The sequence below is a fragment of the Lichenostomus cassidix genome, chromosome 2 (genome assembly GCF_008360975.1).
Source record: "Lichenostomus cassidix isolate B80296 chromosome 2, HeHo_3.0, whole genome shotgun sequence".
NCBI classification, from domain to species: domain Eukaryota; kingdom Metazoa; phylum Chordata; class Aves; order Passeriformes; family Meliphagidae; genus Lichenostomus; species Lichenostomus cassidix.
In genome coordinates, this window is record NC_139482.1 from 19,095,980 (window position 1) to 19,113,855 (window position 17,876).

The following is a 17,876-nucleotide window of genomic DNA, read 5'->3' on the forward strand; positions in this document are numbered from 1 at the left end:
TCTCAAAATGCACTTTCTTTCTCTGTAATGAAGGAGATTCAATATGTAGCAAAAAATTTTGAATTGACAGCTCACAATGAAATCAAAGGATAATTTTCTTCTAAGGGCAAAATCCAAATGTTAGACTAACAATTAAGAATTTTACCATTAATTTCAGCACATTTACTGAGAAGTTTTAGCCAGGTCATGTGATTCCAGTGCCCCACATCAGAATTCCCTGACATTGACCTATTTATGAAAACAAGTGAAAGACATCATGAATCATTAAAATATTTTGAAGGGGGAAAAAAAAGAAAATAAAAGAACTGGACATACATTCTGTCTGAATACCAATGAATATCTTTAGTGACAAATTTAGGTCTGGCAGCTTTCTCTGTCTGAATTCCCTTCCCTCTCACTTCAGAGCCAGATTTGTACTGAATACTTCTATTATAAGAGTTTGAACTTCTCTCAAGTGTTTGAGAAGAAGAAACTAAATTCTCCACTAAATGTAAAGCTTTGCATGACACATAGCTGAGGATTCAAAGGAAACACTGGCTTGTTTTAAAAATAAGAAAGCTGGCCTATGTACACAAACACTAGGATGTTTTAGTTATTGTCTCTCTGATCTGCAAAGCTAGGATGGAATTCTAATGAGAAAGGATTTTTCTGCTGAGACTTTGAAAGCTTCTTGTTTATGAGAGCATGGAAGTAAAGATGTTCAAAGGATTTCAGTACCTTCACCTATGGTCTTTGCCTTAAACAGTAGGTGAGGTGGAATACAAATATACAAGGAGAAAGGGAAAGAAAATGTTTACCAGCAGGCAAAGCAAGCTTGATTATATTTTAAGGAAAATTTCTGTTCAGCTCAATTTGGTGAAGTAATTTCCTATTAATAGATTGTAGAATTGGAATTTTTAAATTGTTTTAAAAACAAAATATAATTTCAATGTCACTATCCTATTTACCTTAAATATTAGAAGAAAAACTTGTGGAGTTTGATCCCAAACAGTCAACCCACAAAGATCATTGGAGCTTTAATGGTTCTTTCTTATTCCTGAACTTCCATGGCACTGAGTTCCCACACTAGGTAAAATTATAAAAATCAACTAAATAAGAAGATATTCTAGAAATTTCTGTCAAATTTTAGTTCAGAGTTATGCTCTTACTTTCATTTATCTTTCCTTGCTAGTTTTCAGGTGGTGCCCTGGCATGCCAAAATCAATACATGTCATGGCTGAGTAATGTATATGTCCATGTTTATACTTGCTGTGGTGTATCTGGAGTAGAAAATTCCTTTTCTTCAAAATTACAGATGCACAAAATTCAGACTTCTGGCAACAGCAACAAGTTGTGCTCCTGATTCACTATTATATGACAGTGGGCCATCAGCTGGGAAAGCAAATCAATAATGCTTGAATCCTTAGCAGACCAACATTATCATGAAGTTAAATGTCATAAATGTCAAAAATAAATTTACCGTTAGGGATTATTCTGGATGAACCTCATAGGTATTTTACCTTTTTAAGGCAAAAATGGAGGCATTTTTTTTTCTATCCTGCAATAACCTCATGCATTATCAAAGTCAATTATTAAAAAGCACAAAAAATGACCACAGTAAACATCATTCAGGTCCCATAATCTGTCACTGTAGCTGTATGAAGAATTATTATACAAGAAGGTGAAATAAATATCAATACATCAATTATTGTAATGTTAAAAACATTTTTTTTCCAGCTGTGATGTGACTTGACAATTTTTCAGATTTTTTAATTTAACCTGTAAAATAAAATGTATCAGATTTGGAATTTAACTTACTTTTTGTTATCAGAACATAGCTTACCCTCTCAAAACCAACTCATAAGACTCTTTTATATCTGTTTTCTTCCATCTTTGACAATACTTTGTACAGCTCCGATTTCCAATAAACAGTTTCTTTCACTTCCATGGAAATTAGTGAGACCTGAGGAAAGTGAGCTTTGAAGGAAAGGGCCCCAGAAGCTCAGATCATAACAAATGGAGTTTTTTGTAGTATTCTACCGATATAGATGCTGTTGACCAAAATAATTTTTAAATAGAAACAGTGAAAATATTCTCTTTGATCAGTTGAAAATTATCATGTAAAATGACCTGTGTAAATCACAGCTATGTAAGTGAAGAGCAGAGAGTCCACCCCAGTGCAGATGCTCTTATGATGTATAAAGCTTCTTTTTATAACACACTGTATGGAAGCAAGCTGAAGGAAAACACATGTAAAACAAAATATGTATTTAGGTTTAATAAATGCTGGTATAACCATTGAATACTACCATACTGCAGGAAACAGGTCTAACATTCACATGGCAAAAATATTACATGGGCTGCCTCTCTCTTCCCCTTTCACTGTCTCAACTTGAGTGCATAATTTCTGCAAAGAGGCAATTATTTTATTGTAAAACATGTTCCAGGAATACCATTCAACAGCTTCCAAAACGACAGTCTGTGAGGAGGAGGCTATCCCAAAATATTTGAAAGCTCCCGAATTGCTCTTACACTGGTTTTCACTACTAAGCACTGTATGCTAACAAGCAGCTAAATATTCAATTTTTTTCTCCATGCAATTTAAGGCATTTTCATTTCAATTCCATTATGTTTATTTTAAACCTGTTTTCAAGTTTTAATTATTTTCAATCTCTATTTTTTTCTGTGCATGGTCTATTCCACTGTTCATGTAATTAACACATCCAGAATACCCATTGTATATAAGCTTTTAGTTTGGCAAAATAAGATCAAGTGAAAAATACAAATATGGCTCCAGTTGCCCTAGAGGACCCTTGTCATGTGTCTAGCCCAACAATTTGACAGCTACAAACACAGCACATGGGTAAGTGCTGTAAATCAAGTCATTTTGATGATAAGAAGCCCCTGTTCCCCTTCTGCTTTGTATGCTACTCTTCTTGAGTTTGGCCACAGTAAGATTGTGTTTGCTGACTTTTAGCTTTGGTACAACAGACACAATAAAACTCTGAACTGTGTGCTGCAAAAAGTGCAATCTGTACATGACATGCTTTCTCCACCCTGAATGCCCCAGGCTTGGGTCAGGTGGGAAATGTTGCTTTTGAGAAAAAGGCAAAATGTGTTTTGCTTGTTTGTTCTACAAAGGTAAAGAATCAATAACAACAAGAACGAGAAAGGTCACACCAGGCTTCTTTGTGTCATCATGCCAACAGGAAGGTCAGAATACCAAAAGTCTTGAGAAAATTAAGCAAGTAGGTATCAACTTGTGGAGTAGAAGGCAAAAATTTATACAGAGAGCTGAATTGCAAGGTGCTAAATGATTTCCTTTTGGTTTGAGCCTAAGTATCATCATAGAGATAAGAGAATCAGGGCATAGAGGTGTGGTGGGTTGTGGGCTGGTTTTGGAGGTTTTGTTTGTTTTGCTTTTTTACAGACATGCATTTTCACAGTTGCACATAGATACAGTTAAAAAGCCAAAGTACAATAGGCCTGTGATCCTCCTGAAAAGCAAAGGATGAACACATTTCCATAGGATGCTTACACATAAACTTTAATGATAACCCTGCAGAATCTACCACATGCTACCAGAGATATTTTAAGGAAATGGTTCCTGAGTGTATAAAGACTGTGCCTTTTTAGAGTGCAAAAACAGTGACCATGAAAGTGACAGCTCTATAAAGGATTAGCATCTTGGGTCTCCAGCTTTCCTAAATCAACCTTTAAAAAAATTGTATTGCATATTGAGCTTCAATTGTACATTTCAAATTTCTATGAATAAAAGCCTCCTCTGAATCATACATCTTCATAAGCAATAATTTTCTGCAAAATACAGAGGAGTATGACTGTGCTGAAGCTGTATATGGAAGCAGATGGAGCACTTGGTGCAACTGCTTTCCCAACAGAGCTTCTTGCTGAAGCAGTGCTGTAAAACAAATAATTGCTTATAGAGTAATAAACCAAGTTACTTTCTGAATTGTTTCATTGCAAAGGCATTTTAATGCAAGACTGGTTATGAAACACTGTTAACATTCAGATTTGTAGGGTCACAGACTAAAACCAATGTAAATTTCAGAAATCTTAGCAGTGTTAGGGATTGAGGATCCTTCATAAGACAGCTTTCCAAACCCCTATTGAAAGAATTTTCTTCCTTGCAGTGACAACTCTGGAATATTTCCAGTTATGTTTATATGATGTCACTTTTTAGGTTATTACATAATATGTGTACTTAAGAGTAAGAAGAAATATTTTTACACTATGTTAAGATATGTTGATAGCATCTTTATGAACTTAACAGAGATCTTACTTCTTCCTTAAAAAAATAAACTCTACTATTTTTATTTGCTAAATATCTTCAGTAATCTGACTGTGAAATGAAGTGTCAAATTTTCTGTAGCCCCAAAACAGGACAGAATCCCAGAAAATTGGTTTAACCCCACTGGTATGAATTAATACATGTGAACACAACTGGCAACAAATTGCAAGATAGATCAGCATCCACTTTGTTATTCAAGATGATAAGAGGATATTGGCCAACCATCTCATACCAGGGCATCCTTTCCTATCTACCTTTCTTTTTTCAGAACAATGGCATGGACAGCAGTGAGAACAATGAAACACTTCAATAAAGCACAAGGGCATCATTAATGCTCGTGCTCTTGGTAGAGCTTGTAAGAGTATATCTGCTTTAGAGTTTTATTGAAGTGCAGTTCTGAAGAAGGTCCCAGATTGTATCCAGTTCCCATTCTTTGAACTACACAACAATTTCTAAATGCAAAACCTTCATTTTCTAGGTGAAATAAGATCAAGAGATGCTCTCCAGAAGCTTATTGTTTGTACTTCAGTTGATAATAATCATCCAGTCTATGGCAAGAGATTAAAGCTTGCTCAAACAAATTTCACAAAACCCATACAGTATTGATATGTGGCATCAGCAGTGATCACCTCAATCAACAAAATTACTTATATTGTGTCACACTGCTTCCTACAAGATGGAAAGACCACATACTTTTCTGAGAGAAGCCATGATCTATCTACTCAGTGTTCATCTTCTAGGGTTTTGGGGTTTTTTTTCTGTTACTGTTTGGGGTTTTTTTTGGTTTGGTTTTGTTGTTTTTAATAAAGGCAAACTTTGTTCTTCTCTTAACCTTTGTCTGCACAGATGTGGATCAAATAGGGTATTATGTGAAGGAGTCAAAAGTTTTATTTTGCTGGCCTAAACACTTCAACTGACCTGGGAAAAAGAATATTGATAAAAGTTCATTTGTAGTCTCCACTTATTTTTATGGCAAGAGACTTTATAATAAAACACAGAGGCCACAGGTTTCATATGATGTAATCTGACACAATTTATATGAAATGGTTATATACAACGTCAGAGACTCAGTAACTTGCCAATGAATTAAAGAAGGAAAGTTCTTACTCAAAGTAAAATAAATAAAGGAAACAAAATCCTAGTAATTTCTTGGATTTATCTACCATAATTTAGTGTGAGAACACTGCACAAATGTACATACAGAAAAAGAGTATTAAAGTCATAAAAGCGAAAACAATTTGTTCATAACTGATTTCAAGAGCAGTAAAACCATGATGAAAACAGTAAAATTATGATGTATTTAAAAACAAACAAGAACTTCCTACATCTCATGTAGCATCCCTCTAGAAACTTCCTTTTTGAACTTACTTGTGGAGCAGTTGTTGAACTCGATGTCATCTATTGCTGCTCCTCCTCCCAGGTCTCTGGTACGAATGCCTTCAAAGATAATTTCAAAATTCCTCAGCTTCCCCAAGGGTAACTCCACTTTGTTCCACTTATCACCATGATTTCCTGATTCACTCCATATTTTCACAATGCCATCATCTGTCTGAAATTTGAATAAATTATACATAGTAAGACACATGTAAGTATGGATTATGAAACACAAGTTTTGGGGAAAAATACCCAAACCAAACAAAATGGAGAGAAGACTGGAAGACACCCATGCAGCTGTGTCAAGAACTGACAAACAGATGCTTTACTAGGATAATAGGAAAGGTAGTGAAATTAGATGAGTACTGTGCAAATAACAAACACCAATAGCAGGCAGTCTCAGTAGAGAAATTATTTTGTGTGTGGTTGATCTGCAAATCCACCCATTTTGTTAGAGTTGTATTTAATTTTATACAAAACTGTTCTTCGTTTTCAGAATATATTACTGGATACAAGGCTACCATTTTAAATTCTCTCTATCTTTCTATCTTTAAAAAGTTGTGTCAGTGGTGATAAAGGGGAGGGAAAATAAACAAATATGCAATAACCATAGATTTAGTAGAGTTTATTTGAAGGTAGATAAGTGTACTCTGACTTTCAAGTACACTAATATATTTAAAGCTTTTCTTTAGAGCTCCTATCGCGCTACCTATCTGGCAAGTCAGCAGCAAACAATATGCTTCAATTTTTAATAGTAGTGTTAGAATGTAGACACACTAATTTTCTATGCTGTGAAGGGATGACACATATATATGATGACATCAAAAAGAAATATTTGCAAAATTTTGCATATGTCTAAATCTATTTTTCTTTATGACTGTCTGACTAACCATCCAAACCGTAAATAAGAAATTTTTTTCTTCTCTTTTCTTAGCAGAAGCCATTAGTACTCCAGCTGGGTTTAAGAAAAACTCTATGAGATGCATCAAGCAGCTAAAAATAATGCATAACAAAGGTTCTAAGACTGTAGTACATGAACAAGCAAAATCTAAGGAAAATAGAGACAGCAGTAAAGTAGGCAGGGAAGAAAATTAATTACATTTCTTTATCCATGGTGAACCTGTTAGATCCGATTTATGTTAATAAGATTGTCTTATGCATATTTATGATGAGAAAATGAATCTTGGTGTTTTAGATATTGTATTCTGAATAAGAAAGTGCAGACAAGCGTGCACACAAATATTACATTAGTTGTTTTTGAATTATGGAACTCATAGAATTGTTGATATATTTTAGAAGGAGGTCCCCAGACCTACCAAAGCACAGAGACAGTTGAAATGTGGCTTGGAAAGGGTGTTCTGGAAAATCATAATGAACTGTAAAGGAATTTTTGAAAACAACAACTTTACTTTACAATGCTAAACAGGAAAGAAAACACAGGGAAGAGTTTCCATAATTTCACATAAAGCTATAGATATCCAGCTGAATAACCTTATTTCTGCACATAACTAGTGATGATGGACCAGTGGTGATAACAGCCCTTTCCAAGCCATGATGTCTGAGCACACAAACACCTACAGAGACAAGTTTAGGCATTGCTTCTTCAGTTATGTCTCATTTGTTTAAAGCCAATGACACAGTCCATTAAAGTGAAAATAATATAAAAGGACCTTACTAGTGCTTTGCACCACTAATTCCAGAGTTGATGACAACTGGCTATGATTTTCTTAATGTATTTCTCCCATTGAGACTCCCAGTTCCATGTGCCATCACATCAGGGGTCCATTCTCTTAACAGACTCATAGTATCATAGATTATCTCAAGTTGAAAGGGACCTGTGATGATTTTAAAATCCAACTCCTTGCTTCTTGCAGAAGTACTTACAACTAAGCCATGATCAAGACCATTGTCCAGAGGCACCTTGAATTCAGGTATGCTTGGTGCTGTGACCACTTTCCTGGGGAGTCTGTCCCAGGAACAGACCACCCTGCCAGTGAAGAAGCCCCTTTGGGTCCTATAATCAGTGCAACTAAGGGGAACTGAAATCAGAATGAGAGTAAGACCTTTTGTAAAACTTCTACATGGCTTTCAGTATAGAAACACAGCTTAGATGACTTTGTATGGAACTACACTGTGCTCAAAAAGAGTAGATACAATAACTGAAGCTGATTTCAGTTATTGGTATGGTAAAGCAGAGTGATGAATCTATTTTAAACTTACTTCCTACTATTCCTGTTCATCAAATATGTAGTCAACAACTTAACGTATTCCAATAACTCGGCTGTATCTATTCCATTGATTCTGATATTTTGAATGTCCTCCAAGAGATTATTAGTTATTATTTGGGTAATTTTTTTATTATTTGTTGTGCAAACATCTTCCACCTATCCATGACATTAATAAAATAGACGGTTATGATGAGTTACATTTGGCCTTAAGGTCTCCAACATGGAATAGAGCCCCAAAACTTAAAAAAATATGGTTTTTTAAGCATTTTATCAATTTGTTGTATGACCCTCTTCTGTCTGCGCTTGAGAACTGTTTGAAATACAAATAATTTTCATAAATATTATTTGTAATAAATCCCTGATTAATTTTACAAAAGTAGCTCAGTGCTACATATTAATGGTGAACTCAGGAAACTTAAAATAAAGAGGATAATAATAATGCAAAATGATAAGGGACTTGCTTTACATTCATGCATTTGAGCATAAATAGAAAAATTCAAAACTTGTATCTATCTCAACATTAGGCCCCAAATCTATTAAAAAATTAGATGTATTTAAGTTTGGATGTATGGAGGTAGGTTGAGCTTTCTAAAATACACAGAGATAAGTATTTATATAAAATCTGGGAGTGTTACATGTTGCGCAGTTAACCACAGTATGAGCCTCATGTCTGCTGCTAGCTGAATTTTGATTGATTTCACATTATATTTCATTACATGACATTCTGTTCAGACCAACAGTATGTTTATCACATCGATTTTTGAGTAAAGGATGCTACAAGTAACAAGTGATAGGGATCACATATTTCTTTAGAAATAACCACAGAAAAATGTTGCAGCAATCAATTTGTATATGGTATCATAGCCATAACGTATCAAATCTTTATGCAATTACAGGCACAGGGGCATTTTTTTATACAGTGAGACACAGAAATATTTTTTGTTAAGAAGAGTTTTTTCCAGATAGAAACTTTATGGCAGTCTCCTTGCACTTCACAAATTATTGAACATGAGTACACAAATAAAATGTAGAAAAGACATTTCTCTTCCTGTCTGGGTTCCACAGAAGGAGTTCCTCTACCACATTAGCACTTCATAAAGCTTGAAAGGCTGATTTTTCACTTGGTCAGCTACAGCTCTACATACCAAAATGAAAAGCATACTCATCCTCTGACTGCATATCTGTATGAAGGCAGTTCCAATCAGAGTGCAAAGTCCCTTCAAAGTCATAAGCTGTGCAGATTGTCTGCACCAAACATCCAAGGGGAGGTGGGAAAGGGAAAGAAAGACAAGCAGCAAACTCAGCTTTTCTCCTCTCCCCAGGCCCAGAGAGTGAGGCTGGCTTGGCTCAGGGCTGTAAGCTATACACTTCTGTATACATGCTTGGCATGAGAGGATCATTGCATGTGAGCTTTGCAGATTCCATTTCATGAATTATTGTTTTGTTTTCTGCATTCTCCAACCTTTTAATCTGTCTTGTGCTTTGGCATTTTTTTCATATCTTTGGAATGTGTTTGCTTCTAAAACAAACACAAATATTGCCTGAGGGGGAAGTAAAAATTATTCTGTGCTTTGCCCTGCCCATTGCATCCAGAAATCCTTCAATCTTTTTCACTCTCATATTACTGTAAAGGAGAGATATGTAAGAGAGATATATTACAAGCAGAAAAATGCTCAAGGTAGAGGAGGCTGGAGGTCACAGTGTCACCATTTTTCTGCTTTTAAGAGGTTATTCTTTTCCTGACACCTTCTCATCCTGAATGTAGATTGCTCTTCAGCCTTGGGTGGCTGGTGGCAAAAGGCCCAGCTGAACTCTGTGCTCCAAAGGGCTGATCCAAGGTGGCTCAGATCTGCAGGTTTGGTGGGTTATCTTGTCTCTTTGTGTGTGTGGGTTGACACTGCTGGCTGTTGGTCAGGGCAGAAATCTCATTTTCCTGCTACCCCTCAGGAGTTTAGCTACTTGTAGGCTTTATGCAGACAGAAACAGAGTATTGTTAGTCATACTGTAAGTTTTACAGGATGACTGGACCACGAGGTACAATAAAACCCCTCTAGTTTAGCACGTGTATTTCTACTTTAGACTTATTTCTTCCCAGTATGTGGTTTACTATTTATTAGCGAAGACTACTTCCAATACCTCTAGAAAAAAGTTTGGAAAATTCCCCAAATATAATTTTTACAACCTATTTTGTAATTCTGTAGTTTTTAATTCCCTAAACTGAACCTGAGAAATTCTGAGAGTTCAATGTTATTGACATATCACCTAAAAAAAATGTCAGTTCTTCCCCAAAATACACACCAAGTGTGCTAAAAACAGATGGTGTTTTCATTTAAGGCTCTGAAAAGTTATTATTAATTGCACATCACTGCCCTCTGTGGGATGAACATAGTGAAAGGTCAGGCTGAGGTGACAAGCCATCATTAAGGATAACTTGACAGTAAAGGGCATATTTTTACATTGATTTGTGTCAGTGGGTCCTATTCTGCCACTGCTGCACCTTGCTGAGCAATAAACACTCTCAGAAGATGGCAGAATCACTTCTAAGAAAGCCACAAATCTAAACCTGTTTAGATCTGTAGGTCTATATGCCTAGCCCTATTGGAAAATCCAAATTCATATTCATAGGATTTTTATCTGCTTTCTGAGGGTCTGAGGGGAATTATTTCTTAATGATTTCATTCCATTGCAAATCAGAATCTTTCTGATGCTTGTCTTCATCTGAAGGACGATCTAAAGTGTTTATAACCTCTCTTCTGAGCACTTCAGGGGGAAGGTACAACTTACTAGGCTCAATATGGTCATTAATTCACCTGGGGATAGTAAGAATAAAGCAGAGGAAGGATTTCTTTCTGTCTTAGAATTCCTTTTATTTTGTGGCTGAGTTTAATATTTTTTCTATCCAGCAGAGACCACCATTATTCTCAAGGCTACATTTCTAACAGAGTCAGAACAATATTAGGAAATGACTCTGAAGCATGCACAAGGAGTATGTGATTTTCCATTACAAGATGTTGCACAGAAACTTCCTGTGGATACACTTTCTTTCACAGCAAAACAGTAAGTATTCTAGATGGAATTATAAAGTTTCTTCTATGAGACAATATTCCTAGTTGCATCTGCAGCAATGAAACACAGATTTTGTTCTTGATCTGCCCTGGTTCATTCCCATCAGATATTTATTTCAGCAGAGCCACAGGAAATGAAGCAGAGCTTACCAAAAGGATGGGGGCAATGAAAACATTTGTTAAATATTCATGGACTCTTCAAACCAAATATACTTGAGGGCTTTTTAATCAGAGACAGAATATTTTCAAATGATTCATCAAAAAATCATTAAATGTTTGTTTTTAATCCCTTAAAAATACTTACACTGTATCAAAAGATTCCACTTTCTGCAGCACCTTTCAAATTTTTGAGAGCAATAAATCTCTGTTTTCACACTCTTTAAAACAATTAGAAAAAAAGTCTCTGCTTTCAGGTTACTATGAAAACTGTATCTTCCTGACAAGCTTTAATGATCCAGAAGTTTTTAAACATGATATATGTTATGCAAAGCTCAGAAAAATACTATAGAATGAGCATAATGTGACTTTAACTGTCACTGTTCTTTCCTCTAGTTTTGTTATCCCTCTATTTTACAAGAGTATGCCAGGAAGGCAGTTTACTTTTCAGGCCTTTCTTCTTGATTTAGAATAAAATGCATTTTCATGGTGTGCAAATGAAGTTAATTAATAAGCCTGGTTTTAATGAAGTTTTGTTTTCCTTGGTGTAGTAAATTTCTTAAAGCTGATTGTGGCTGATCAAGTAGTTTAAAGATGAAGTATTCCCATGATGAGGTGTGTCCCTTCCATGCTTCCTCCTTTTATCAACAAGGAGTGAGTGGAGTGCATTCCTGAGCTTTATGTGCACATCAAAGAAACAGGAGGCAGCAGGAAGAAAAGCCACAGCATTCCCCTATTTCTCCATAGTTTAAAGATCTTTCCCACAAATTTGTATTTCTCCAAGGCTCACAACAACTAGTATCTTTTCTTCTAATATCTGCTAACTACTTATTTTGCTTTCATTGTTCAAGGGTGAGACCAGTTTGGAGAAGGTTCTGAACACCTTTCTTACAGATTTGAGCTGTTGCTACCTCTGCACTGCAGTACACAGAATACTTGCTTAATTTAAAGATCTCGCTTCCTAGGCTTTAGTCTCTCATAAGTAGCTTGAAACAAAAGTGCATTAAAATACAATGAAACTGAAGACTGATGTTGTATAGCAAAACTTCTTAAAAAATTAAAAATATATGATTATTGTGTCTCCTTCACCTGAAGTTATGTTCAAAGTACATGAGAGTCTATTTTTTTAATTTTTCACTGAATCTATCTTAAAAATTCTTAAAACACTATTGTTTAGGTTACTTGCAAACAGTAAATTAAGCCTACAGAATTTGATCTTCTATTTCATTCAAGCAAAAAACGCTCTACAAGAGCTAAATGCTCGGAGAGTATCAAGCTATCAAAAGTATTTAAATGAGTCAAAAACTAAACTGAAGTCAAGATTTGTTCATCCAAGACTTCAAGTTAACATTTTCTTTCCAATCCTCTTCCCTATTTTCTTTGTTTCCTTTTTTCTTCTTTTGTCTCTTCAATCTTCCCTTCACAGCGACACAAAGAAAAATGAGAGCAGCCAATAAGGCCATGAGGATGTGAGTTATGAGTGAGCACAGTGTCCTCTGGCAGCTCTGTCAATCACCAGTCTGATAACAGTTCAATACAAACAGCTCAGTGGCACTTTATAGCAGCACTAGCTAAAATAACTCCTCTACCTTATTTTAGACAAAGGCACATACTCTGCATTTTAAATGCAAGGTTGATAATTGTATGCAAACAAACCAAACAAAACATTTGTACATGTTGTTAATAATGTAGGAAAATCTGGGCACAGTAGTAATTATTTATTACTCTGCCCTTAGCTAAGGTTTTGAAAATTTGTTGCACCTATTAAGTAATTCTTGTGGTTGGTATTACTGTTGCATTTAGAAAGCTGCTGCTAATTATCTGAATATTGTAGCTCTACATTAAACATATACTTCCAAAATTATTACGTCTTTCTACAATACCTCTGAGACATATAGAAACAATTTCAATGTAGGAAGAGATTTTAGACCCAAAATTTACCTTCCATCACTAAACTGAAGGATGCTGCAGGATGCATGCTATATGATTCTGAATTTTTCATCCAATTAAGGCAGCAGAAATGAAGAAACAACATCAAAAAAGCAGACAATAGAACTGCAAGAACCTGCAGAGTAATGGTTCCAAAAGACAGGAAAAAAATTGAGATGAGTATGCAATAGGATGGGTTTTACTTTAGGAATATGATACTGATGAGCTTATGCAAATTCCAGTGACTTTAATGAAAATTCATTACTCTCAGCAATGAAAAGAATGCATTTAAAAGATACATTAAAAATCTCAAAATCTTCATTGTTATTATGACAGGAACCAGGCATTCTATTTAGTATATCTCTGTCTTCAATAAAAACACTTGAAAAAGAAACATGAAGCTGATCAAATGACAATGGGAGAAATTATTTGATCCTGGCAACATATATACTACCCATGTACATCAGCATGCATGAAAATTTGGCTTCACTTTTAAGGACAACTTAGAAAAATCAAACAATTGCTTTTTCACAGTGCATTATAGAAAGAAGGAAAATAGTGATATTTCAGCTTTCAAGCCTTTTATTACAGTCTGTGTGTATTAGTCTCAGTAGGTTTTCATAATAAGAGCTAATGACAAAACTCATCCAGCCACCCCTTTAATTTCCTCCTTTGTGTAAAATTTTAAGATGATTTTCATTCTCTGAAATATCTTTTCCCCAATTTTCATTTACAAAATTAACATCACTATAATAAAGGATTATGCATTTCAGAAAAAAACCCCATGTATTCTAATGAAAAAAACCTTGATAAATAAAAGTGTACCACAGATAAGATTCGTTTTTTAAGACACACCAGTTTTGTTCGGAATTCTGGAATCTCAGTGAATTCCTCCAGAGCATCAAAAGGCATCAACACTTCCTCCTGCCATGGGTGCCAGCACTTACAATATTTCTAGAAGTAAAATTCTTAAATAGTAAGATTATTTCTTAACTTCTCTAAGTGCTGAGTGGAGAAAAGTCATTTAAAAAGATGCTTTGATAAAAAGTGACTGAGAATTCACTTGGAGACAGGATTTTGTTCCAAGCAAGTACACATTGCAAGGAAAGACAATTATATTGCTCATTAAAAAAGATGCTATTATACTTTAAACCCTCTCGTTTTCGAAATATATAATGGGAAGACAAGAATAATTTATTGTTTTTCTTTAAATTATTCTGTGTATTTCATTTCTTATAACTTTGATTTATCCTGTCACAGCTATTAAACCTAACAGATTTCATTTTAGCCAACTTTCTTTTGTAACCAAGCAAACTTTTCTGATATTTGCATCCCTTTACATTCCCATGATAGTATTCCATCAAATATGTGCTTTTATGTGCTTCGGCTCTTAAAAATATATTTCCATTTCATGCATTATCCCTACCAATTAGAAGAGAGAAATAAAACAACTCCTCATTGTAGAAGAGAAATCATTTAAGTACTTTGTACTACTTCAATCTCTCCTCATTTCCTAACCCTCCCAGCCCTTCTTTCTCCGCAAATGCAGACATTTCTTCTTCATTTCCTGTCATAATCCACCTTTGTTTGATTTTGGGTTTTAGGTAGCTTAAGGGACACAATATTGATTGCATGGATTACATTTTTTCCCTTCAGTTCTGTTGCTAAGGCTAAGTAACAATAAGCATCAAAGCCATTTTATAAGACCATTAGCATTTCAAGCAACTTAGTTCTGTTTTGTCTCAAACCTTGTCACACCTTTGTTATAATCGCATTTTACAGGTCTCTGGATTGTTCCCATCTCAGAGTTGAGGCAACTCTGATATTTTGGACAAGCAAAGCTTGAAAGACAAATAATCACTGTTGCAAAAATTCCAAGAAGACAATGGACAGAAGTTACAACCCTCCATATTGCAAAACAAGGACAGAGTGCTAAATGTTGTGCAATGTGAGATTTTTTTGATTATAAAATACAAGTAACCTCCTTACTTTTACTGACTATCTAAATAAATGCAGAGCATATAGAGTAATAGATGTAGCAGAACAGTTTATGAATCACTTTATAAAAAGTTTGCAGAAATGAGGCAACCTCAAGCCTGTCATGTTTTTCCTCCTATAGGGAATGCTCTGAATACAACATTGAAAGATGGGAGGCAGAAGTCACTTATCAAATTTCAGCTTTTTTTAATGCCTATTTAACTCATCTTCTCCTTTTTTTTTTTTTCCCATTAATGTTTTCCTTTATCACTTTGGATATTGACTGAGAGAAGGAATACAAATTTGTTTTCCAACTAGGAGGTGGGTATCCCTAATGGTGTAGGAAGTGGTGACATCCATGATGCATCTTGACCTCAGAGCACCCACCAGGTGGGAATTATGGAATCAGTCTGTGTGAAAGTCCTCTCAATGTGAAGACTTGTTCATGAAGAATCAAAGAACTATCATTATAGCTGCCTTGAAAAATAAAAGCCCCAAGTTAAACCCAATTCAACTGAACAAAACATCTGGAATACTCCAGAGATTTTGTTTTTTTTAGTCAATATTTCAATTTTGCCATTCACCTCTAATAACACTTTGATTCTCTGTACAATACTGGAGGGAAGAAGTAGGACAACATACCTTTACAGGAACTCTGGTGAGACAAAAATAAAATTTGATAAAATAAAGGGAAAAAGTACACATATCCAATGTAAACAAAACATAGTTAGAAAAAGTAAGGTTATTTTAGCTTGGACAATATAATTAAAAGATTAGTAATAATTAAGACTGACAATAGTAATTCTTAATTCTTGTACACTGTCATTAAAACTTTTAAGGTTTTACTAAATATTTAATCTGTCACTTCTTCAAAGTGACAAATCTGCAGGACAAGGATTGACGTGAATATTCCCTAATAATCATTAAAGTGCATCATATGCTTTTTCAGACGTATGAGAGAGTGATTAATGTCAGTCAGGTGTCATTCCTACTTTGATGCAGTGGGATGTTCTCTGGGATGTAACTGTCTTTCTTTGTGACATCTACTCTATAGCCTATTTGTATTCTATTAGAATCTTATTTTCAGTCGGATTGTAGCTTCTGGGCTTGTAGAAATATAGAACAGATCCTCTGGGATATTAGATGAACTGGACAACCTCAGGGGACTCAAAACACTGAGGCTGAAAAAAATAGTAAGCTCCTTATGTATTCAAAGCTCAATTAAGTATTTTAAGCTTCACTGAATTGATCCTGAACAAAGGAGACATCTTAAGAGAAATGCTTAAGTCCTGTCTCTATAACATCTAATGGATATGACTATTTATTTCTTAGAGAATGCCAAGGAAGCAGATATCTGATTTAATTTTTTAATCTGCAGTTATGAACTATGTTCTCTACAAATTGAAGGCTCTTAGACAGATATTCCTACAATAAAACACTTCTCTATCCAAAGGCCACCACCTAGCATGCTGAAGGACATATGAAGGTATAAATATGTAAATATACATAGCATGCTAGGGATGTACAAGACAAAAACTTGCAGACAGAGCCATGGGATTTTGGTGTTTGCATTGCCAGCATAGATATTGAAAATTTACATAAGTGTAGGACAACATTTACTGAAATATCCAAAATTCCAATATTTTCCCAGGAACATTTCTGACAGTACCCAATACTCCTTACTGCATGCTCTATATATAGCTACAAGTCTATAGAAAGCTGTATGGGAAATTAATAGCCACCTTTCCTCTTAGAGATGCTTGCTTTACAATGAGACAAATAATACGTAAGATTCCCTTTTATATGGGGAGTAAAAACCCACCATGAACAAAGAGATGCTAAAGTGACTGCAGCAGTGGCTGCTCTGGGGGCCTCTGTGACTTTAAGTAATAGGAATCCCACCCAGGCTGTGACAAATTGCATTTTAACAGCAAGTCCTGTGACCCTAACATTGTAGAAAAAATCTCCCTGCTGGAGAAAGTGCAGAGATCTCTTTCTAAGATGGCTTTTCTGTGATAACAAACATCATTTTCCAGAGAAAGGCAAAATGACTCATCTAAAAACAAACATGGGAACATGTGCCAGCCACACTTCAAATATGTATAAGAGAATTTGGACTAAATTTCAGCCCGTCAGACAAATACAAATAAAACTAAGGTAGAACAGGAAATTTAGTGGCTTTTTTTTATCTTCCTTTTTTCTTTTTTCTTTTTTTTTTTTTTTGTTTGTTTTCAATTATAAACCCTAAGTCCTTCCATTATTTTTTTTCCCCAGTGCAACAATTATTACATTATCCACTTTTGGTTTATAGTTTCAGTAGCTGTGATAACCTCAATTCTCTGGTTCAACTTCTTCAGTTTTTCCCTAGATCTTGCAGACAGTGCAGAAGTTTTGTCTGCGTTTTCTAAATGGATTTATTCCCTGCAGCAAATAAGCACAGAGCTAATTATCAGAAGAGTATAAACCTTGTAGTGTGAACTGAGGAAATATAGCAACATTAAAAAAGGCAAATCAAAGAAAAATATAGCCACTAAGTAACAAAACAACCAAAAATAAGAAAACTCCAAGGGATTTTTGGAAGAATGTACTTTCCCCACCACTTCTACCGTTGAAATTCAATCTCATCACGTCAATACGAAAAAAAATATTTTAAGATGATGTGTAAGAAGTTTCTATAACAACATCATCCTCAGCGTAAAATCTGTAGCAATTAGATTGGCATACTCAGAAAACTAAATGGTACTCTAAATTTAGAGTATTTTATTGTCATTTACCATGATGTACCTACTTTGGTCTTGCCACATGGTCATCTTTACCATTCCTTCTCATATAACCACATTTTCTGTGGATATTATTTGT

General features: G+C 34.9%; 1 protein-coding gene across 1 annotated transcript in view; it reads right to left on the reverse strand.

The window, feature by feature from the left end:
* The window catches only part of MALRD1 (MAM and LDL receptor class A domain containing 1), a 229,886-nt gene that overhangs the window by 86,559 nt on the left and 125,451 nt on the right, over positions 1-17,876 (reverse strand). The window contains exon 29 of the mRNA XM_085050566.1: positions 5,657-5,837. Coding sequence (XP_084906692.1) covers positions 5,657-5,837 — 181 coding nt within the window. The remainder of the gene's footprint in view (positions 1-5,656; positions 5,838-17,876) is intronic.